This window comes from Gallinula chloropus, assembly GCF_964237585.1.
Source record: "Gallinula chloropus genome assembly, chromosome: 2".
NCBI classification, from domain to species: Eukaryota; Metazoa; Chordata; class Aves; order Gruiformes; family Rallidae; genus Gallinula; species Gallinula chloropus.
Genome location: NC_140086.1, coordinates 147834645 through 147858038, shown reverse-complemented (window position 1 = coordinate 147858038; position 23394 = coordinate 147834645). Strand labels below are relative to the sequence as shown.

Below are 23394 nucleotides of genomic sequence, written 5' to 3'. Positions count from 1 at the left end.
TGTAACACAACTCTTAAGCCTCCATACTTACATTACTGATATTACAAATACCTGTAACGTTGGCGCCGCATCTTTGGCAAGTTCAGCAGCAATAAATACTTCAACATTTCCACTAGCTTACTGCTAAATTGAGAGAATGGTTATAGACTTTTTCTTTGAAAAGCACTAGTATTGAAAGGGAGCACTAAGCTCTATATCAGATACCAGGAAATAAGAATAGATGACAAAGCCACACGGTCTGGTTTGCGAACGCAGCTGTGAGGTCAGTCAATGGGCTAACGTAGCAGCCCTTCACCTGCACAGTCAAACGTGCTCCTCAGATACAGCTGAAACTGAAGCAGGATCTGTGTCTGAATAACATCTTGCAGAAATAATTTAAAATCATTTTCTAAATGACCAGAATAACGACAGTCAGTCAGACTTGTTGACGCATTTTATTGTGAGATGGGGAGTCTGGTAAAAAACTAGAAAATGACCATGATGTAACAAGGAACTTAAAAATGAAGTTTCAGATTTGTAACATACATACATGAATACAGGAACAAATTGGCACAAAAATGTTAAACATTGTTCCCAACACTGTTTATAAGATTATTCTAATTTGGCTTACTAAGGAAATGAGAGTTTTATGGTTAGACTAATCTCTTAATAAAACTGCAGAGCATCATGCTATTAGTCACACAGTGAATTTCAAAATTTAAGAGCTTTATATTAAAAACTGGGTAAAGGTAAAATGAATTGATTGCAATTGTAAAATTAATACATTCCCATTTTAATTCTTCTGTTCTACAGTCCAAGGCAAGTATAAATGTTAACATAACACTGTTAAATCAAATCTCAATGCAAGAGAACCGATTGCATCTCTACTTTAAATCTTATCAACTTTCCAAATTTTCATACTAAAATATATTATTGTATTAATACAAACTACAGTATTATACACTACACTGTGTAATAAATAAAGAAATATAAAAATAAGACACATAAATATAAAAGTTTTCTAAAACTAAAAAGGTACATATGTCAGTAAGAAGGGTATTAATACTGCCAGGTTTGAAGACATACAGTACAAAATGTTGCACAGACCTATAAACTAAAAGAAATAAAATAATACTGATAGGTAAAAATCAGCTAACATTGTTAATAAATGGGGTCCATAATAACTAACATTTGAAAATACTTATGAGCCAGATAACATGTCATGTATGTGTCTGAAATCAAAGTAAACCAATAAAGCAATAAAGCAGATTAGAAAATTTCCCTTGTAATTATTGTAGAGAAATTCTGCAAGTCAGGTATTAACCCAAAATACCACCAAATAATTAAATAATGAAACATACCAGTGTTCTTACCTCTCTGATGGCTGAGTGTTTTTTTCCCCATGATTAGTTTAGAAGTTCGATACAAATCAACAAATGCTAGTTATTGTAGGCCACGCATTGGGTAAAGGCTGCTCAGAGCCTTTGTAATACCGATAAATGGCACTTACAGCACACAGGTCTTGCATAAGGCCAAAGGAGATACAAAGCTTCATATCATATCCTTCATATTGTTACTACATACTCAAACACAATTACAAACACTGATTTTGACGACTTTGCTGTCCTTACCAGTATTAACACTGTTAGTCCCTGCAATCAGAACTCAACGACAATCTTTTCAACTACATTTTTAATCACATGAGTAAGAAATTTCAGTTCTTCTATCATCTGCTTTCTTAAGGCTAACAATACACTTTAAATGATAATATGCTCTACTACAACATCTAATGTCATAAACCGCTACCTTCCAGGTTGAATTTACAAAGGTAGCCAAGCGCTGTTTGCAACTGCATTACAGGTTTCTGCAAGAGGGAATTTTGTAGTGCAGAAGTTCTCACATTTTAAACATAAGAAAATACTGAAGCGGGTTTAGGAAATGTTTTACCATTTAAAAAAAAAAAATCATATAAATCTCTCCCAATTGTACAGCTTAAAAATTAATCAACTAAAGAATGAAAATTAATACTGATAAAACAAACAATGCCAGATGCTTGTCCAATAAATCAGGCTTCCTACCACCTGTTAAATCTTTGCTTCCAGAGTCACTGTATTTTTCTAATCTGCTTCATGTTATAAACTTGTTCCTAACTTTGAAAACTGTGTGAAAAATTACTAAGTCTGAGGTTCAGGCACACCTGGATTTCTTTTTTTTTTCTTTTTCTTTTTTTTATATATATATTTTTTTACACAGTAGTGAACAGAAATCACAGTATGCAGGCTACTGCGTTTCCATGAAAAGCATGTATAATATAGAACGAACTTCATAACCAATTTTTTTTTCCTTATACAAAAAACTATCATTTAAGCTTTATTTGTTTTTTCTTCAGACACCTGCCCATTATTCTGTATAACTTCTGGTTCTGCATTGCTTGCTTGATTTACAGCTTCATCATTCTTGTTACCTTCAGTTTTCCTTTCTTCTTCGTCGTCTTCTTCTTCTTCTTCATCCTCTACTTCTTGTAGTTTCCTACATTCTTTTTCTTCCTGAAGTCCTTCTATCTCTTTTTCTTCCTCCTCCTCTTCCTCTTTTTCACTGTCTTCCTCTTCTTCCCTGGTTAGACTCTCTCTCTCATCCGAGTCGATCTGGGATGGAGATGCCCTGGCACCAGCATGCTCGTTACTGAGAACCTCCTGGCCTGTCTCCTCCTGTTCCGTGCTGTCACGCTCTTCTGCCTCCCTCTTGCAGTAGGAGTAGCGATGATTCATGTGTTGAGAGTAGGACCCCGAGTGTGAGAAGCGCTTTCCACATTTGTCACATTGGTAGGGTTTTTCCCCAGAGTGCAGTCGCATGTGTTCAATCAAATGGTGTTTGTGTTTAAAGGCTTTTTTACAGATTCCACACTCATGAGGCCTTTTACCTACAAAATAAAGTGCAAACAGTTGGACATCTTGTAGCTGAAGTTTTAAAAGTTCATATTGTTTTCATCATAAAATGTTGTGGGTGAGCTTATTACCAACAATCAATATTTTTATTTAGCGAGCCGTTCTACCCCACACATTATCAGCCTGAGTTTCCTACCTGAACCCAAAGGGTGAGGGTGCAAGGGTACATGTCACAATTACAAGGGTAATTTCTAAGTGGTTTAGGAAAACTGAACACAGAATGACAAACATTTTCATATGTAACTTTTAGCACAAAAAAGTGGAAATACAGGTAAATTAGAAAAGGATGTTTCTTGCAAAACAATGCAGTTTCTTGCAGCAAACATTATTTTGACTGAAAACCACACTGACATCTATACTGATGGAAATTTTACATCAACTAAGCTTTTATGTTGATTTTTATGTATTACTTCCATGTTATCATAGATAAAGGGAAAATTAATTCTAAAATTCAGGTCGGCACAGGTAAATGCCATATGTAAACATCTGCTGGCCACACTTATATTAACAAGAAAAATATGCTTTGTTTCACTTGGTTCTCTTTCTGCCGTTTCCTAGCTTTCTACTTTGTTGTCTTGTTGTTACAGTCTCCTGTAACAGGAGCCTAGTAATGTTAATATAATTTTAAAACTCAAAGTTGTCACACAAAACAACTCTGCAGAGTCTTATCCTAGAGATAAATGACAGAGACAGTAGCACAGTAGTTTTTTGGTCACACTATACAGAGAACCAAAACTTCCATGTCAGCTTAGGTCAAACAAGCAGTGAGGTGGGGGTGTTAGTCTCTCTTCTCAAGTAACAGTATGAGAGGGAACGCCTTCAAGTTGCACCAGGGGAGGTTGGGTGTTGAGTATTATGAAAATATTCTTCCCTGAAAGTGTTGCAAGCACTGGAACAGGGTGCCCAGGAAGTGGTGGAGTCACTGCCCCTGGAGGTATTGAAAAGACATGTAGATGTGCTGCTGCGGGACGTGGGTTAGTGGTGGCCTTGGCAGTGTTAGGTTAATGGTTGGATTCCATGATCTTAAAGGTCTTTTCCAACCCACTTGGCTCTATTATTCTGAGCACTGCACGTAAATTAAAAGTAAGTGGAGGAGTTAAAAGGGTCTCAAGACAGGAAAGGCATGAAAATAAACAGTCTTCACAAATACAACTTGAGAAACTTGATCAAGTGGTAAAGACAAAAGGAAAATATTTTAAATTCTGTATGTGAGATTAAATAAAAAAAATTAATATGCAGAAATGGAATGTAGGCATCTAGCCAATAAAAATAGGGAAAATGTTAAAGATATTACAGAAGAAATAAGAAAGTAACTTGAAAAAAAAAGCAAAAAACCAAAGATACCAGAATTGGAGCCAAAAGGAATGACAAAAATTAAAATAAAGATCAAAGGCAAAACAGTGTTCTTTTGGGGTTAGATTCCATGTCTAATTAATAGCTGTTAACCTCAGATCATTACAAATGTGGCTCAATCTGAAAATCCTTCATGCTAGACAGACACATTGCCTTTCATGTAAAGTATCATAGATTATCCTTTTCTCTTAATTTATAATTTTAATATTTAATTTTTCTTAATTTATAACCAGGCAAGGCAAACTAGGAATAATATGTCCTTGGTTACAGGCTGTGGCTCACAGATGATTGCCCATGAGCCAGATGGAAGGAACTCCCCTTCTTCTTTTCGGGTCCAGATTTCACAAATTTAAAGAAACAAAGAATTGCAGTTCTGCTGAACCAATATATAAAACAGAGATTTCTAAAGACAGCTCAGCACAGATGACAAGAAGGACTATTACATTTCCTTACACTTTCCAAGAACTGGATTCCAGTTAAGATTATCAATTACACACTACCAATGAAATGATCTGAAACTGGTTTTCCTACTACGTACCTGTGTGTTCATACTTATGCCTCAATAACGAGCTGCTCTTCTGGAATATTTTGTCACATAAATCACATGCATATATCCCATTTTCTGTCTTTCTCATCTTTTTCTTTGGGGGTGTTGAATCAGAATCATTTTGATCTTCTACATTCGATACTCCTTCTGAGCTAGTGTCTTGCCTTTCATCCTTAAGAAAAATCACAAAAAAGGTTGAGTTCAATAAAAAAATGCACTGATGAAGCATGCAGATTATAAAATGTAAGCTGAAGCTGCAGTATTTTTCTCATTCAACTCTGTAAACAGCCAAACAAAATTGTTTTGACTTAGTAAAACAAATCTTTTGCTGCTTCGCTCTACTTTGCGGTCACTGCCACCATACAGATGCAGAATTCTCACTGGGTCTGATTTTACTTTATTTCTAAGTATTTTAAGCACTGAAGCTCACCTGTAAGAAGCAGAGTATTTTCTATGGATGTCAGCAGTATCACTACACACCGAGTTAATTTTGTTATATATTATCAAATCTGAATACAAAAATGTGCCTGTTAGCTGCCTGCCATGGTGCCTGGCTCATAAGCTTTAGCATACAAACAACTCGGTCTCTGGCAACACCGAAGCCTGCATGAAATGTCAAACAGCCAATTCTGAAGATGTAATTAGAAACGCTCAGTCTTTACGTGAGCCGCTTTTCTGTTCTGCTCTGTGCCTACCTGAACATGCACGGGTGTTTCTCAGGAGGCCTGACTGATTAAATCACATCTGGATGTACCCAGGGAGAAACAGGGCAGGATAGAGGAATGGCAGATGAAGAAGAGCTACAAAACCAACCCAAATTTCAATTGATAATACATCTGAATTTTGTTTAAAGTGCCATTATGGTGTAATGAATTCAGCTGCTCTGCAAGCCAAGAAAGCAGAGCAACGTGGAGGGAGTGGCCAAAAGTTCCAAAGAGTTTATTTTCTGGATGTGGAGCAAGAAGAGATACAGGGCCAGGAAGAAACACAAGCCGTGGCCTTACTTTGTTTTTTTGATCAGAATGAGACTGTCTTTAAAATACTGTGCACTAATGTCTGAGAAGACGCTTCTGAATGGCTGAATATGGCGAAGAACTGACTTGTCCACACACAGAACTACAGAGTTTCTGTCAGTCTGGCCTCAAGCTGCCTGAGCTAATAAGCTTTGCAGTGGACTTAACAGTAACTTCTGTTTCCCATTAACAATTGAGCCAAATAAACCTGGTTGCTTCTATTTACATTTTTATTTATATCTTGACAGCTTTCTGTTAGTTTAGCATGGATACAGAATGAATACATCATACACAACATACAGGAATGCAGGGACAAAGTACCTGGTTTCCATTGGCTTGGGCTTGTTTTGGTGGTGTTTCTTGAACTGCAGGACTAACTGTAGTAGAGTATGTATAAGCCACCTGTGGAATCAAAATGGTTTGCTTATTGGCAGCGAGAGCTCTCAAGCATGGAACACTGTTCTGGTCAGCAATGGCAACAATTGTAGGTAACTGGGCAGTGACTGTAGGTATAGCAATATTTATGGGATTGGCACTTGGTGGGATTACATTTACAATAGGATCAGAGTCTGTAATACTGTTGTCCTTTTGTGGTTCTTTTTTTGCACAAGTTAAGTTCAAAGGTTCTTCTTGGACAGAATAAACACTGTTCTGGTAAACACTAGTTATGGTAGATCGTTCCAATACTTCTCCATGTTGCTTTGGTAGCGAAAGGTCAAGAGGTTCAATTTGTGGCTCTTCTTGTACACCCTCTGCCGTGTACGTATAACCCTGTGAATTTCTGGATGAAGAAAGGTTTAGTGGCGATGGGGATGGCGTGCTGCTGCGCGAACCATTCAGAGCTGATTCGCCCGGTGGAGTCTGAGGCTTTGTGGTACTGACAGGATTTTGTGAGTTATTTGTGCTGTTCTGGGGTTCGCTTCCATTTGTAGTTGCTGCTTGATCATCATTATCTGTGGGACTGCTTAATTTAACTTGCTCAGGAGAAGATGGTCCAGAAGACTGCACAGAAATCTGTCCAGCTTGCATTTTTTCAAACCACTTCTTGACCACGTCCAGCGGCAGGTTTACCGAATCTGCTATTTTTGAAAGCTCTTCTGCGCTCGGCTGTGCATTTAATGCATAATAGGCTTTTAGGAGCGATAAAAGGTTCTTTAAAGGTGGCTGACCGGGAGATAAGTTGTTCTCCCCAGTTTCTGATGGGACAGGGGAGTCGGGCTTCTCAGCTTCTGTTCCACTGGGCTGAGGAAGCTGAGGAGGATTTTTCGTTTCATAGTGCTTTAATTCTTGAAGTGCATTAAGATCTCCTGGACAGTCATCACAAAGAAGACAAGTGCTATCATTGGTCTCACCTTCAAAGTTCTTATCTTTCTCAGACTTCACCGTAAGATCTTCTGGTAATTTTTCATTTTTGCAACTATTTGTAGGAACAGAGTTTTCTTTTTTTAGATTTTGTGGAACAACCTGAAGTTGACTTGGCTGCTCCAAGCTGTAGTTGATGATAATCTTGGTTGTCCCATCTTGGTCAACCAAAGGAAGACTGATAGCTGAAATGAGGGAATGGCCAGCTTGTTGTATAGGTGCATTGCTGATTGTTTCTTGTTCTTTGGACGCAAGATTAGCATGATTGTTTTCCAAAACTTGCCTTATTACATTACCATCCACTGCCACTTTAAGTACATTTTGAATGTCACTTAAGTTGATGCTTATGGGAGACACCAGACCTACTGTTGGTAGAACAACAGCTTGCACCACACCCTGAGGAGAACTGGTTGCCTGCAATGGGCTACCACCACTAAAAACCCCATTCTGCAAAGGGGTCGAACAATTAATTCCTGAAGCAACCACTATGGGCTTGAATTCATAATCCACAGGTTCAGTTTTAATTTGGTTAACAGGAAGTTGCTCTTGCAAGGGTTTATTTTCTATCTTTTGTCGTATCTGTGGTCTTGCTGGGCTACCTGGTGATGCAGAAAGGGAAGGGGAGGAGCACTGAGACGTCTTGAGCCCTGACCGAGCTCGACCATTCACGGGCATCAAACCAATACACTTCTTACTGCTGATGTGTGAACTGTATGAACCAGAATGGGAAAAACGTTTCTTGCAGTTTGGGCACTCATATGGCTTCTCTCCTAAAGATAACAAAAAAGAAGAAAAAAGGCATATGCAGCTGTTTACTTCATTACAGTGTGACTTCATAAAGAAACAGTAATTAGAAAATGATATATCCAAATGACTTCTCAAAATGGGCCCTAGGGAAAAAAAAATCCTTTACCATGAATTGAACAGTAAGAGTAATTACGTCATCTATAGCTCTAACCCTAGGGTTCTTTGATAAGTTTGGGATCCACTAATAGATATAGGGTGGAGCCCACATGATCATGATGTGTTCCAGTATTCCCAGTAACTGTCTACATATCACATGAATGCGTCTGCACAATACTTGCAGATTCCATTAAACTCCATTCAAGTAGCACCACTGCTAACTTCAGAAGCTGCATAAACTACTTAAAATTGGAAAAAAATAGAGTATGATTAACCAAAGGAAAAATACAAATGCCATAAATGCAAGTCATATTTATATAAGGAGCTAAGCACATCTTGTTGCGTCAAGCTTAAATACCATACATCCCTATCTTCCTACAATATTCATCAGCTGAATAAAAACAGGGCAAGTTTAAGTAAAGGAAAATGAGACACATGCAGAAGACAGATGGATGTTTGCCTTTAGAGAAGAACGTGGGGTTAGACTGCCAGGAAGATGCACACAGCCATGTAATTGTTACACCCATAGCCAGGAGTTGGCTTTTCTGGGGGTCTGTGCTACAGAGGCAAAGGAAAGGGCCAAAATACACGACAATTCCAGACCTGAGGCTATTTTAATATCATATTTCAATAAAGTCAAAGCCACAGACAGTAGGAAGCACAGTTGTTATGTCCTGATTATTATCAATTAAAAATTTGTAGCAAGACCCCTAACATGCCAAGTGGTCTACAAGCATTGAGGAAAAAAACAGACAATGAAAAAGACCAGGAGGACACCCTGTTTCTTCTGCTACAGGTGAAGTTTTCCTTAACAGTCAGAGCTTAAGCTGCAACTGGAAATCCTCTTCAGTTACCTTACATATTTCCTGCACACAGCTGAAGGCTGCAGTCAGCACTTACAGAGCCCCAGAGGAAGAAGGAGGAAAACACTAGGATTTTAAACTTAGACTTGCAAGACTGATATTACATCAGAGTTATAAAGAGCAGAAATGGCAACATTACTACACAATTAAATGCTTGTTTTATTTACCACTGTGGATTCGTAGGTGCTCCTTTAGGTGATGTTTATATTTAAAAGCTTTTCCACATTCAGTGCACTTGAATTTTCGATTACCACTGGACTGTGTCACATGCCTCTGTAAGAAAGAATTCACAATTATTGCATAGGGCAGCACGTTGGAAAAACCTCTTGTATTTTCATATTGTAACAGAGAAAATGCAACACAAAACTGAAAAGAATCAACCATAATTTTAAGAGACTGAAGGTGGTATGCGTTATGCATGAAAAAGAAAAAAATTAGAAGCCAGGTTAAAACTGAACCACGTGTATCTGGTACAGTAAAATGAAAAAAAAAACCCAACCAAACCAAACCCCAAATATATATATTTTCCTAGCCTCAGAAGAAGCTCGCTCTGACATGTTATGTGAGTAAGAAGTTCCAGGATGCATGCTAATTCTACTTGTGAAGACCAAAAAAAAAACCAAGAAAAACCCCAAGCCCACCACCCACAGAATATGTCACGCAGGATAGAGAAACATTAAAGCATATAAAAGCCTGTTTAAAGTTTAATCAGTTGACTTGATTTTTCCATTTACATGCTTCCAGCGCTTACTATTGGCCTTGGATTCCTCTATGTAATGGTGCCACAGGATTGCTCAAGAGAAGATGGCTCAGTGACAACAAAGGCACTCTCAGTCACAAATAATTCTCAAAATAAATGCAAAAAACTACATTAAGATAAATAATACTGATGGATTTCCCAAGTACACAACGTCAAACCTCTTCACTGTTTTTGTGTTGAAGCTCTGTGGGCTTTGTTGTTATATTTTGCCTTGTGAAAGCTTTTATTGTTAAGCTCCAAATTAATTTATCATTATTGTTATATTAGTTTAAAAAAAGAAAAAGCTAAGACAGACATGGAAATATATGTAGTATATACATGACATGTATACATGAGATATAGAATTTCATCACAAACTATGTTGAAAATACATGTTCATAGATCTAACAAAAAAATTTTGGAAGCTGAGGCAGCTCAATTACCAACATGAAATGGAGGAATTAAATTTTTTTTCTGGTCAAACAAATTGTTTATTTAACAAAACAGCAGCTCCTTTTTAAGTAGAGCTCACTGTGCAAAAAGATGCTCTACCACCACTTGGATGCAGCTGCAGATTTTTGGTAACCGGGGCAAGTATTTTCATAAACTCAGTAATAGAGCTATTCATGTCCTCAGGGGAAGCGGCCTGCCTACGGGCAGCTACCACGAACCGGCGGACATGCAGTAACTTCCTCTGGTGGGAAACGGTGGTGGGGAGCTCCCACACCTAATTCTGGTCTCCTGTGGCCGGCAGCACTGGGAGCAGATGCTCCCCGAGGGCTGAGGCTGTTCCCCGAGTGCAGACCAGGCAACCAGGGGCTGAAGATCTGCGCTCGAGACGCAGAGATGGATCAACAGGCAGGATGATGTTCCTCTTCTGATTTGTGCCACTGGATCTGAAGAACCCACAGCCGTGCAGTTTGCTGCACCAAAGTCTGAGCACTCTGCTATCAGATACACTGTCCAAATTATCAACCCTCCCCATTCTGCACCCTGTCCTCCTTTACACAACGCAGACGCTAACACAAGACAAGTAGAAACAAGAAAGCCTAAATTGCTTCCAAGTACTCTAATTCACCAGTTCCCCTGGGATAAGCATTTGGTTAAGATGCAGTTTTTGCCTCTCAGCACATACTGCTCCCACCCTCCTCCGGGTGGGCTCCTTCCCGCCCCCTCCCAGGCTCTGCAGTGAGGTCTCCACTCTGGTTTATCCAGATTAGCACTTGACCCCTATTCCTGGGTTTGTCAGCTGTCTTTTGCTAGTCCACATGGCTTTTCATCTTTGTTTGACTAAGTCCCTCGAAGATGATGTTCTAGGTGATTGTGCCTGACTCACTGCATTTCACTTTAGTGATCCAACTTCAGTGAGTCTAGAGGACAGTGTCAGGATTTACTTAAGCCTGCAGAGAATCAGTTACTACTGTTTGATTTGAGATTATGCAAGTTAAAGGATCTCACCATATATACAGCTACTGCAGATGCTGGACTACATAAATATTCATACTAAATATTAGTGCATGCATTCAATCTGTCAGAAATGTTTCTGCTCCAGACTTTAAAAGTCAGTGTTCTGCTTCCAAGGTGTGGAAGCCCACATTTCTCTTATCAAATTTTCAATGAGTTTTCCTGGTCATAGCTTAAGAGCTGCTCTCAACTTTCTGCTGGGCAATGTGTCCATCTATTTGGTCTTATCTTCTTTATATTTCTATTTATACTTGTAGTTATGTTTAATGTTTGTATTTTTAATATTTGTTCAGCTTTCTTGCTGTCTGTCCTATACTTTTACATAAATCTGGGACATCCTCAGAGTTACTTCTGAAGAACTTTAAAACTGAGAAATCATAACTCTTTTCTGAAGTACCATCTTTGATACTTCTACCTTCATCTTCTCAGATAGAAATGGTTTCCCCTCTTTCAGTACTGTTAAATCCACATTTTTTGTGCCGCTGATGTGTCATAGTACATATAGTACATAACTATTTCTGCTCATTAAAGAATTAAATGCAGCATTCAAAGAACACTTTGCATCAGCATGAAGGTCTGTAGCCATCCACTGATACACCCTCTGCATCAAATACTTACTGTGCTTTGGGACTGAAGACCACACTTTTCACAGAATCACGGAATGTTAGGGGTTGGAAAGGACCTCTAAAGATCCCCATGTCCAAGCCCCCTGCCAGAGCAGGATCGCCTAGATTAGGTCACACAGGAACCCATTCAGGCTGGTTTTGAATGTCTCCAGAGAAGGAGACTCCACAGCCTCTCTGGGCTGTGCCAGTGCTCCGATACCCTCACAGTGAAAAGCTTTTTCCTTATGTTCACATGGAACCTCCTAAGCTCCAGCTTGCACACACTGCCCCTTGTCCTATCATTGGACATCACTGAGAAAAGCCTGGCTCTGACTTCCTGACACTCGCCCTTTACATATCTATGGACATTGATGAGGTCACCCCTCAGTCTCTTCTTCTCCAAGCTAAACAGGCCCAACTCCCTTGGCATCTCCTCATAAGGAATGTGTTCCACTCCCTTAATCATTTTCGTGGCCCTGTGCTGGACTCTTTCAAGGAGTTCTGTGTCCTCCTTGAACTGAGGGGCCCAGAACTGGTCACAATATTCCAGATGTGGCCTCACCAGGGCAGAGTAGAGGGGAAGGAGAACCTCTCTTGAGCTGGTAACCACACCCTTTCTAATCTACTTCACTTCTAATCCACCCTTCTCAGCCACTGGCTTTTTGAGAGAGAATTAATTTTCTTCACAGTAGCTGGTATGGGGCTGCATTTGGGATTTGTGCTGAAATGGTGTTGGTAACACAGGGGTGTTTGTGTTACTGCTGAGCAGTGCTCACAAAGAGCCAAGGTCTTTTCTGCTCCTCACCCCACCCCACCAGTGTGATGGCTGGGAGTGCAAAAGGATTTGGGAGGGGACACAGCTGGGACAGGTCAACTGACCAAAGGAATATTCCAGAGCATATGGTGTCATGCTCAGCAGATAAACCTGAAGGTTGACTGGGAGGTGGGATCGCAGCTCAGGAACTAGCTTTGGGTGGTGAGAAACTGTGCTGTGCATTACTTGTTTTGTATATTCTGCTATTATTATTATCATCATAATAATTTTCCTTTTCTGTCCTGTTAAACTGTCTTTATCTCAACTGACAAGTTTTGGCTTTTTCCTTTTTTTTTTCCCCCCTTTTCAATTCCCTCCCCCATCCCACGGGATGGGAGTGAATGAACGACTGTGTAGCTTTTAGCTGCTGGATGGGTTAAACCATGACAATACAAGAAAACCAGAACTAATTAACTTTTGAGGATTCCCATTATCTGGAAGACAGGTATTACAGGTTCATCAGGGTTTTCTCACAGATGATTTTGACCATGGTCTTCAAGAACTACCATTTCTCAGTGGCAATAGAAAATTCTAACAGAGTACCTGCAGGTGCTTTGTAAATCGACAAGAAGAAAAAGGAAACAAATACAAGAAGCACTTAATTCAGACTTAAGATCTTTTTTGGTGCTTTGCATGTGAAAGCAGATGATACATACATAGCATTGACTCCTACCAACTGCTAGTGGTGTCGTAACAGCTAGGGGAACTGTGAGGGACACCAAGGATGGGGAGAAAGTAAGGATGAAGGAGAAGGTGCAGCATGGCTCTCAGCTCTCCTCTGGACAGAAGTAGCCGCAGTTTGGCATATTTCACTCTTCCTCAGTGGGTGGCACAGTGCATATACCACATCCTCTTCCACTGCCTTCACTGCACTAGACAGTATCTTTGCTCATTGCTTCCTTGTACAGAACAATTACAAAACTGTCGCATGCTGGACATTGACCAGCTCACAAAATTATCCAAATAATCTACTTGCAGGTGAAGTCCTTTAAGAATAAGACATTCAGGTCTCAAGATGCAGCTGCTTCAGATCCACAACCAGGAGGTTGTATGTGCCCATCGAGTCAACTTTGAAGACAGGACAACTTTGTTACAGTAACACAAACAAATAGATATTTTACATTTATCAAGTATCTAATAATTGTAGCTTTGATTTTGGCTACAGGTCTAGAGAAAAACCACACTTAATTGCTCAAATATTGAATTCCACATACTTCATAGAAACAGCATTTACCAAAAGCAATAGTACCTTCAAAAGTACCGACCCATTAAAACATGTGGGCAATTAACCCATTAAAACATATGGGCAATGGCTGCAAGTTGGAGCATAGGAAGTTCCGCACCAACATGCGAAGAACTTTTTCACAGTGAGGGTGACAGAGCACTGGAATAGGCTGCCCAGGGAGGTGGTGGAGTCTCCTTCTCTGGGGATATTCAAGACCCATGTGGACGCCTGAGTGATATGTCCTAGGGAGCTGCTTTGGCAGGGGGGTTGGACCCGATGATCTCTTGAGGTCCCTTCCAACCCCTATGATTCTATGATATCTGCAGGAATACAATTTAAGCTTCACTTTGTAGCAATTCTTCCGAGATTGCTTGCCTACTTGGTAGTTTTTATCTTTTCATTGAAACTGTATGCAATTGTGGGAAAGGCTTCTAGCCTGCCCAACTACTTTATTCTTCTGTTTCTAGGTTTCTAGTTGGAAAAACTGGAAATAAGTGTTGTAGCTCACAAAAACGCATTACATCAAAAGTATTCATGGATTTTTATCACTAGAAATATAAAATGTATATAACACGACAGTGACTTTCAAGTGGAAGCCAAGGCAATAAGAGAGCAAGGCAGAAATGGACTGATCATGGGAAATATATTTGTGTAAGGAAGAACTGCCACGTCAGAATACACTGGTGAAGTTGTTCCAAACGCTGTGAGACAGTAAAATCCCTGCAGCAGGATGGGCGATACTTTCAGTACCATTTTTCCTATTTAATTTACCAGTGAATGTAAGCACAGGTATAAAATGTGTAATAAATTGCCTGTTAAAATTCTTGGACTTAGAGATATTTTGTAGAAGGTGTAAAAACCATCTCCTTTACTCTGTATTATAGCCTTCTGGGTTAATGAAAGATCTGCTGGTTTGGAGCTGCAGGAACTACTGTAGTACCCTTCCCTTTACATTCCTTCCAGTAGTCACTGTTTTGCATTTTCTGTGGTATTTCTCTCCAATTTCCTCTCTGGGGAGCGTCAGTCTTTTTATTTTGTCCTCAGAAGGGAACATCTTCAAGCCTTTCTCTAGCCTGGTTGTGGAAAATCTGTATCTTTCTCCTTGGATAGTTCCTGACCATCTCAGTGAGTTTCAGTTGGTTCCTCAGCCTCAGGTGCCTTTGATAAGATATGGAGAGGCATAAGCGGGGATGGATGACAGGAAATTGTAGGGATAAAAGAAGAAAAGAAACAGAGGGAGAGTGGAACAGAATCTCAGGACCTCCCATAGTGATGAGATGGCTAACTCATAGAAGGGAACCATGCCCTCAGGTAAGACCATGAACCTCAGAAAACAAGCTCAAAATATCTTTAGCCCTTTTCCCTGCTTCATTTAGTACTGAAAGATTGTATTTTATGCATTTTTTTTCAAATATTGTCTTATAACATGGATTGCACTGAAAAACTGTGTTCAAACAAATGAATCGACACAATAATTTGTTTCTTAAAGGCAAAACATGGGTACAGTAAATTTTGAATTAGCTAAACATGATTTATGAAAGAAAAATGTAAGATATGAGATTAAAATCAAATTTTTTATGCAATGTTAGCCAATGAACAGAAAAAAAATCATCTAATGCCCTATAAATGCAACCAAGCATTCCTAAAAGCTAAAATTTAAACCCAACCATACTGCTTAGTTGAATGAAAACATCCTGTGACACCTATGCAAAAAGTCAGACCAGCAGCAAGTTTAAGTGAGTCTTCAGAACAGAGATAATCTGATGTGAGCAGTTTACTTGTTCTGTTCATTTTGGCTCACGTAACAGATCACAGCACTGTTACAGAGGGGGATAAATCCTTAATTCAAGTGCCACTTACTTGATCTCTTCCCGATTTGTGTGATGTCATGTGGCGGTCGAGCTGCGTTCTGTAGGCAAACGTGTAACTGCACAAGGAGCAGCTGAAGTTGTCTTCGTTCTTCTCATGGCGGTATTTAATGTGCTCCTTCAGAGAGGTGAAGCGCTTGTACCCTCGATCGCAGTATGGGCAGGTGAGCAGTTGGGAAAATGCGTCGGGTGTTCCTACCAAGGGCAGAAACACAGCATATTTACATAAATCTCAGTTCCAAACATTACCATCAAGAAACATGCTTTATGTTTACACATATTACTGTGAGAAAACGTGAAGCTGCATGAAAGGACTAATGATTCCATGGTATTTTTTTTCCACAGGTATCTCATTAACTGCAATGTCACATCGTTGCCCCAGTGTGCACTGAAGAGAGTCAGTGTGATATGAATATCCAAAACTGCAACTCGGTGAGCCTGTTAGACTTCCCAATACAGCACTAGATCTTCTATGTATGTATTTCTGTTTAAAAAATGGTCTGAAAATTGTGGAGCATGCTTTAAGATCTAATAGTCTTTGTAGATCTGGTTAGCTCAATCACAGACAATCCTCAAATCCTGTTTACTAATCTGAGTCTACCACTGAAACATCTAACAGTCATCTTCTTTTAAACTCCAGAGGAATAAACAATATTTCCAAGCTGCAGAGAATATTTTTTCTTCTTTACCTAATTTACAAAATTGTAAACAGAAACAGAACTCAAAAAGAATTACTAGAAACATGGACCTTTGGAACATGTCCAGAGGAGGACCACAAAAATGATCAGAGGAATGGAACAATTCTGTAAAAAGCTGAGAGATGGGGTTGTTCAGCCTAGACATGAGAAGGCTCTGGGAAGTCCTCACTGTGGCCTTTCAATGCTTAAGAGGGGCTCATAAGAAAGGTGGGGACAGATGTTTTAGCAGGGCCTGTGCCAATAGGACAAGAGGGTAGATTCAGATCAAATGTAAAGAAGATTTTTTTTACGATGAGGGCGTTGAAACACTGGCACAGGTGGCCCAGAAAGGTAGTAGATGTCCTATCCCTGGAAACACGCAAGGTTAAATTGGATGGGGCTTTGAGCAACCTGATCTAGTTGAAGATGTCCATGCTCATTGCAGGGGGGGTTGGATTACTTGACCTTTAAAGGCCCTTCCAGCCCAAACCACTCTATGATTCTATGACACAAAGGTAGGACCTGTTAGTTGGACATACTATCTGCAGGACAGAAAGTGGGATGGACATACGTCTAAGTGACAGAGAGGAGAGAGAAGAAACATGAGGACATAAATATGATTCTAGGGTGATCTATGGAATTTATTCTGCTGGCTTTCATGAAGTTACTTCTGTATCAGTACCGCAGCAAGTAAAATCACATCAAAGCTAAATATTAATTTCACAAGTTTATTTTTGAGAAGACAGCATTTATGAGGTTTTAACTCCATCTCTTCTTATGAACAGATATTTATCCCCATATATAGTAACTTATTCTATCCTTGAAAAATCATTTTTAAGGGACTAATAAAAAAATCTTTCTTTGTGAATTGATAAAAGTGTGTTTAAATAAATGTAGAGTTTTCTATATTTTATCAAAATATCAACTTCTAAGACTGATAACCCTCAATGCTCATGTTACTCCTCCAGGCAAGGGCTACTCTTCCAGACAAGGAAGAAGGGATATGAGAAGCAAAAACATGCACCTATGCACTGTGTTGAGTGAGATTATGAGAGGAAGGTGGAAAGTCTTTGCTGATTATCATTTTATGCTCTGAAGCACAGAGAGCAAATTTGTATGTGCTGTCATTTTAAGTTGTAGAACTACAAGCATTATTAATGCTCACAAAACTAACTAGTACTTTAGAAAGTACTTGTGAATTATTTACCTTTGTGACCTCTTCCAGCAGTTATCACCACAGACTGATTATATGGTCTATGAAGTGGAATATACTGACTTTATTTTTACTGAATGTACCATTGTTCTTGCAACAGTGAAAGGGAAGAGTCAGAACAGTTTTTGTTATTACTGAAAACCTTCTCTGTCATACAGGTTCTTTTACACTTCTTATGGCAGCAGGGAAGGTAATGCTCATATTGCACTGGGTTTTGTATTTTCTACCACTTTCTACTTTTCCAGGATTAGCTGGGTTGTCCAAAAATGAACCCGTCCCCACATATGCAGGCACAATACACTTCAATCTTTCCATCTACAATTCAATTCACCTGACATAAAGAATATGCCATTTCAGCACACACACAACTCAGTGGAAATGTCAGAAGCACGTTAACTTAAATTCTGTTTCCATTGGAGCAAACAGCAAAATGGCAATGGTTTCCCAAAGCCAATACGGACTCTAAGTCCATCGCTTTTCTTGTCCAGTCCCCCAAACTGGAAGCATGTATGTAGTGAATATAACTATATTTTTGATGCTGTCTGTTCCAAATGATTACAACACTAAATATTATTATTCAGCATCTTGATTTTCAGAGTATTTCCCTGTGAACTTACTGGGCAAATTTAAATTATTAATAAGAATGTGTATTTTTTATGACTACATGGAAATCATATTGCAAGCCTGTAAACCTAACTTGACAATCCATGCCACTATAACCACGATTAAAATCTTTAATTAATTAAATTGTAATTTTAAAGATGCTACAGTTGAACATGTATTGAACTTGAAACTTGTAAAGTAAACCACAAAATATTAGTAATTCAGACCGTATTTCTGTATCTAAATAGGCATGTACACAGTTGTGCACAGTCTACATTTCTTAAATATTTTAATTTACTTTTTTTTTTTGCTAAAATCTCTGAAACAGCAGAACAGAAGTGTTGGCATTACCCCTTTCACTGATCTCCCTTAGACTGCAGTACAGTAATACAGCACCAGGACATTTTTCTTCAGTTACGTGTGGGGTTTTTTTAAATGACTGGAACACAACAACATCTATCCCTTTATGTAGGGCATTGCTGGTTTTGCAAAACTTAAATACTTCAGTAAAGGAACACAATCTGGTTTTTGGTTATGAAAGCTGAACACTTCAGAGAGCAGTGCAGATGCAAAATCAATCTGAACAGGTTTTGCCTTCAAATATTTTACAATGAAGATGCCTTCAGTGTTTATGATGAAGAAATGAACCAAGTATGACTCCTCATCTCACTCCAAAGAACCGTCTTCATTTCATGATGATATGATATTTTCAAAGTCTATTGGAAAGTCTGCATTTCTTAATGGCCATTCATTAAGAAAAATAACAACAGGTCATTATTTTATTTTACATAAACATATTTGTATAAACAACATTTTTTTTCCTCTCTGCTGCTGTCATTTTAGGAAAAAATCCTAAGCCTCTTATGGACTGGCTACCTAACAGAAGAGCTTCCACCTAATATACTATTTTGGGAGGTTTATTTAGAAATATATATTAAAAAAAGTTGTAACTTCCTCTACATTATTCTTATATAAAGCTACAGTCTCTTTCTTCAGTTCTATTATATAAATGTCTGTTCTGTTCTTTTGTATAATGCTAATTAATGGATTTATGAGAGCTAGAATTTTTATTTCCAGATACTGGAGGTTATAATTTATGCACCCATACAACTGAACCCCAGTGCATGTCTTGTTTCACAAAATAAACAAATGATGGTTTTTCAATGATGATCCCATTCTCTTGTAAATCTGGAGAGTTTTCCCCCCCTAAAGCTGTATGTGTATGTATTGTAGTCTTCCAAAATAGAGCAGACCTTTTGGGACAAGTTGTTAGCACAATGTTATTTTGTAAGAACTGAACTGGTGGCATATTTACCATTTTCATCCTGACCACTAGCTTCTGGCGTGCCTTGTCTCTGGTCCTCCTCAGGTGCTTCAGGGTAGATAACAGCTGTATCTTCTTGTTGAAGGAATTCTTCAACATTAGGGTCATGGTTTTGTTCATTTTCTGCATCAGAATCACATTCATCTTCTTTTACTAAGAAAGAAAAACGTGACACAAGAGATGAAGAGTTTAAGAATAACATAAATAAGATGCAGTAATTCACATTTTCAAATCACTCCCTGTCCAAGGATTTCAAAACTCTGCAAATACCAGTATAGGTCAAGCCCTTTAAACTGCAGGAACAAGCGAAGTTTTAGAACTGAGAATCAGTGCCATAATGACATTTTAAAATTTGACTAAAACAACAGTTTGCCTTTTCAACTCCATGCATTTTTATCATTTTAGATTTAGCTGTTCAACTCAACTTCCCTGAAAATCTTCAATTAATTATGATTTATCCCTTGTAGTTAGAAGGCCAGCTGACTGTTTGGGCTCCTGTTTGTGAAAGTAAATTTGTTGCCCTCAAGACATAATTTAATTTTAATTTTTAGTATTATTTAAGAATTGTTCATCAGTGCAAGCCCAGAAGATATTTAAAATTAATTAGAAGTTGACCGGCTGAAATACAGCAAACTTGAACTTTGAGTGGCTTGTTCTCTGGTGTTGGAAACACGTATCAAAAGGGTTTCAGAACTAGTAAACATCCTTCAACAGTTTTCGGTTTAAAACTGAATAAAACAATCAAGTGACATCTGTATTTCAAACTTTACAAATTAAAATTAAATATTTTATGTAATGTTTGTACAATAAATAGTTGTTACAAAGTATGTACCTAAATACACAAGCTGAGTTTACTTTTAGCATGCTGGAACATTCTGAGAGCGCCTACAGCCCACTAAACCATGACAGATCTCCTCCACTATAATGTGAGCTATATTTTTAATAGCAAGAAGTTTTATGATTCAACTCTCAGTGTGAAGTCGCATATTCAATTTACAATTTGACATAATGTTTTTATGACATGAGAGAGGTTTTCTCATATATAGACTGCAATGGAATTCATAATGTAGTTCTTGTTTGGGGGGACCTGACCTTATAGCAACTAAAAAGTACAGCTTACACCAATAATTTCTAATACTTAGTACTAAGGGCATTTAAAAATAACATATAAAAATCTTTGAAAAAGCTGGATGGGCTATGTTATGTCTCTCTCAACCAGAGAAATAACAGAACATCAAAGCACCTATTTTAGTTTAATTCTGAAACCAAAGTTACACATTTTATTTTGCCTCCTGCATAATTAATACAAAGGAGCTGATAATAAGATACAGTATTAGCTTAAGTTTATTTTGGTATACTTATTATTAGTTTAAAACACTATCTATTGATTTGTATTTGTATTCTATACAACTACACCTAAGACCAGTGCTATTCCTTGTTTTCCTCTTGTTCGTAAAGTCATTAGGGGATGTGATGCTGCAGGGGCACTGCAGTCAGTCCTCGTGCTGAGGACTAGTCTGTTTCTAGCCCAGGCTATTCTTCCTCATCCTTTAGAGTTCAAGACCTCTAGCGTGGAAGAGCAAAGAGGTTTATAAAGAGAGGTGGAAGAACTTCAAAGATTTCACAAGGATACTCACCCAGCCAGAATTCAATAGCACTTTATGAATAAAGGACTCAGATTAACCAATACATACCTGTACATCCAACTTCATCTGTCTGAGCTTCAGGCCCCAGGATTTCCTTTGTTTCTTTTCCAGCTGAAATAGTAAATTTAAAAAAAAAAAAAGAATGAATATTTAAAAAACCTACCAAACAAAAGACACATGCACCTCAACAACTTAATATATTGGTCATTTCTTCAGCATTTTTTCCATGCCTGTACTGTTTAGAACTGCACTTGAACAAAATGTTCTTTCAGAAATATGGATTCCACATTATTTCAGCAGTGTGTAATCAGTTGTACCACGAAGACCTTCCATGACTAAAGAAAGGAAACCTTAAAAGGAAGCAATACTAAACACTAACCATTATTTGAAGGAAGGTAGAAACAGGGACAATGCGTTTCTCCAGCAAATACAGAGTCAGCTACTTAAGTAACTCTATCTACAAATGCAGCTGATACGCAGGATTATTATTTCTGGAAACCAGAGTATCATAAACCAAATATGTTTACATTATTTTCTCCAATTAGCAGTTTTCGGAGATGATTGATGATTTGCTGGTAGTGTCTGCAAACAGCTACCTAGCGCTGTCTTGTAAATCATCTAGAAACCACTTATAGGCTGTGACTGCTTAAACAAACAAGGATTTTAAACACATCCTCCCCACTTCAGTTCCACTGTGCACTACAAAAATGCTTTATGTATCAATATCTAGTAGGAGGCTGCAGATAGCAGCCATCCATAGGAGGAATGCTGAGGGGTCTACCTGTCCCCACAGCTCCACCAGCTTCTGACAGGCTGCAGCTTTCAAGGATGGAAGTTTTAACTCACTACAGGTAGTTGGTCCAAATCAGTGACCAGCTCAAGTGGTTTCTAATTTACATTTGAGTAGCCTGGACTGGGAGGTTCCTATTGAAAGGCCACTGGTTGCATTTCTGTCAGGAACTGGCTTACAGCAGGAGTGTAGGAAAGCTGTGTTGTTTCTTTCACCTTTATCAGTAGTATGCTACACCAATGTATGTGGAATTCGAGCGTTATTTCATAACTTAAGGGAATCATAGGAGCTTCAGAGCTACCCTGTAGAAAGACACTCTCACACGATCCAGGTTAGGCTACACAGCTCCTATGACCTGAACTGGCAATTGCTACACTTGGATCTACCTTATACTTCAATGTAGGGAAGAATCTTCTGGTTTGGCCAGTCAAAACCCCAGAACATTCCGGCTATTTCATTACAGGAGAAGCCAATTTGTCCTTTACACAGAAGATGATAAATTCTAGGAGAACTTAAAGTTCCCAGATAAAACCAGCTTCCTCAAAGGAAAAGATTGTTAATCCTGGCTACTTTGATAAAATCCCAGAGAAACAAAACATGTGGAAGCTCTATCTGCAGGTAGGCACAAACAAGAAATATGATTAAAAGGAAACTGTAACTCTTAAATTTACTTTAACTTTAATAAAAAAACCCCAACACTCCAAGCAGTACATTTTATTGGTCAATACTGGATTGTGAACTAACTATAATTTTGGCTCATGATACCAGACACTTGGTTCAGAATTTGTAAGATGGATGTATGCAATGTAAATTTAATTTCTTAAAAACAATTACAATGCAAGCCCACTATTTTCTTTTAAAAGGCTTTGTGAGGTTTTTCTCCATTATGAAATAGGCTCTGTGGAAGAGGGGGAATATCAATAAGTTACCCCTCATAGAAATTTAAATTACAGCATCCCTGGCAAATTCCATTGACTTCAGTACAAATAAAAGCTATGTTTCCCTAGGGAATGTCAAGGAATTTATGGCATTATAGATTAATTCAGTGAAGTTAAAAACCCTCTCAATTCTAGTAATCACAAGCTCTGATACTGTCTCTGCCCCATATCTGAAAGTATGGTGTAAGACAGGGAGCAGCCCTTTTTCACAGGGGGTGATTTTCCTTAATGCCACAGGAATAATTAGTAATTTGAAAAATCCTAAGTCATGGTGTTAGGCTATGACTGGTCAACACAGGAAGCCAACTTTGTGATTGTGCCCTCAGAAGCCAAATTACCATGCTGCAAATAGAGCTGCTGGGAAGCAACAGAAAGGGATGTGATGATGGGGGAGCAGATCTTAAGACACAGTTACACCAAGGAGAAATCGCAGCTCAGAATTCCAGAAGACATTTGAGCTACCTGCTGAATGACTGCTTAAGTACTGGTCTCCACGAATAGCATCTAGGGCATGAATATCCAT

At 38.6% G+C, this 23394-nt stretch overlaps 1 protein-coding gene across 2 annotated transcripts in view; it reads right to left on the bottom strand.

Moving 5' to 3' along the window:
- Positions 1 to 424: 424 nt before the first annotated feature.
- ZEB1 (zinc finger E-box binding homeobox 1) overlaps positions 425 to 23394 on the bottom strand; it is a gene marked incomplete at its 5' end in the record, with an annotated part of 120602 nt that continues 97632 nt past the window's right edge. The window contains 7 exons of one of the 2 annotated variants that reach the window (XM_084279915.1): positions 425 to 2899; positions 4816 to 4996; positions 6159 to 7969; positions 9133 to 9238; positions 15673 to 15875; positions 19489 to 19650; positions 21192 to 21254. In XM_084279915.1, the coding sequence (XP_084136041.1) occupies positions 2343 to 2899; positions 4816 to 4996; positions 6159 to 7969; positions 9133 to 9238; positions 15673 to 15875; positions 19489 to 19650; positions 21192 to 21254 (3083 nt within the window). In that variant the 3' untranslated portion in view covers positions 425 to 2342. The remainder of the gene's footprint in view (positions 2900 to 4815; positions 4997 to 6158; positions 7970 to 9132; positions 9239 to 15672; positions 15876 to 19488; positions 19651 to 21191; positions 21255 to 23394) is intronic. The other variant, XM_084279916.1, reaches the window with a different exon arrangement.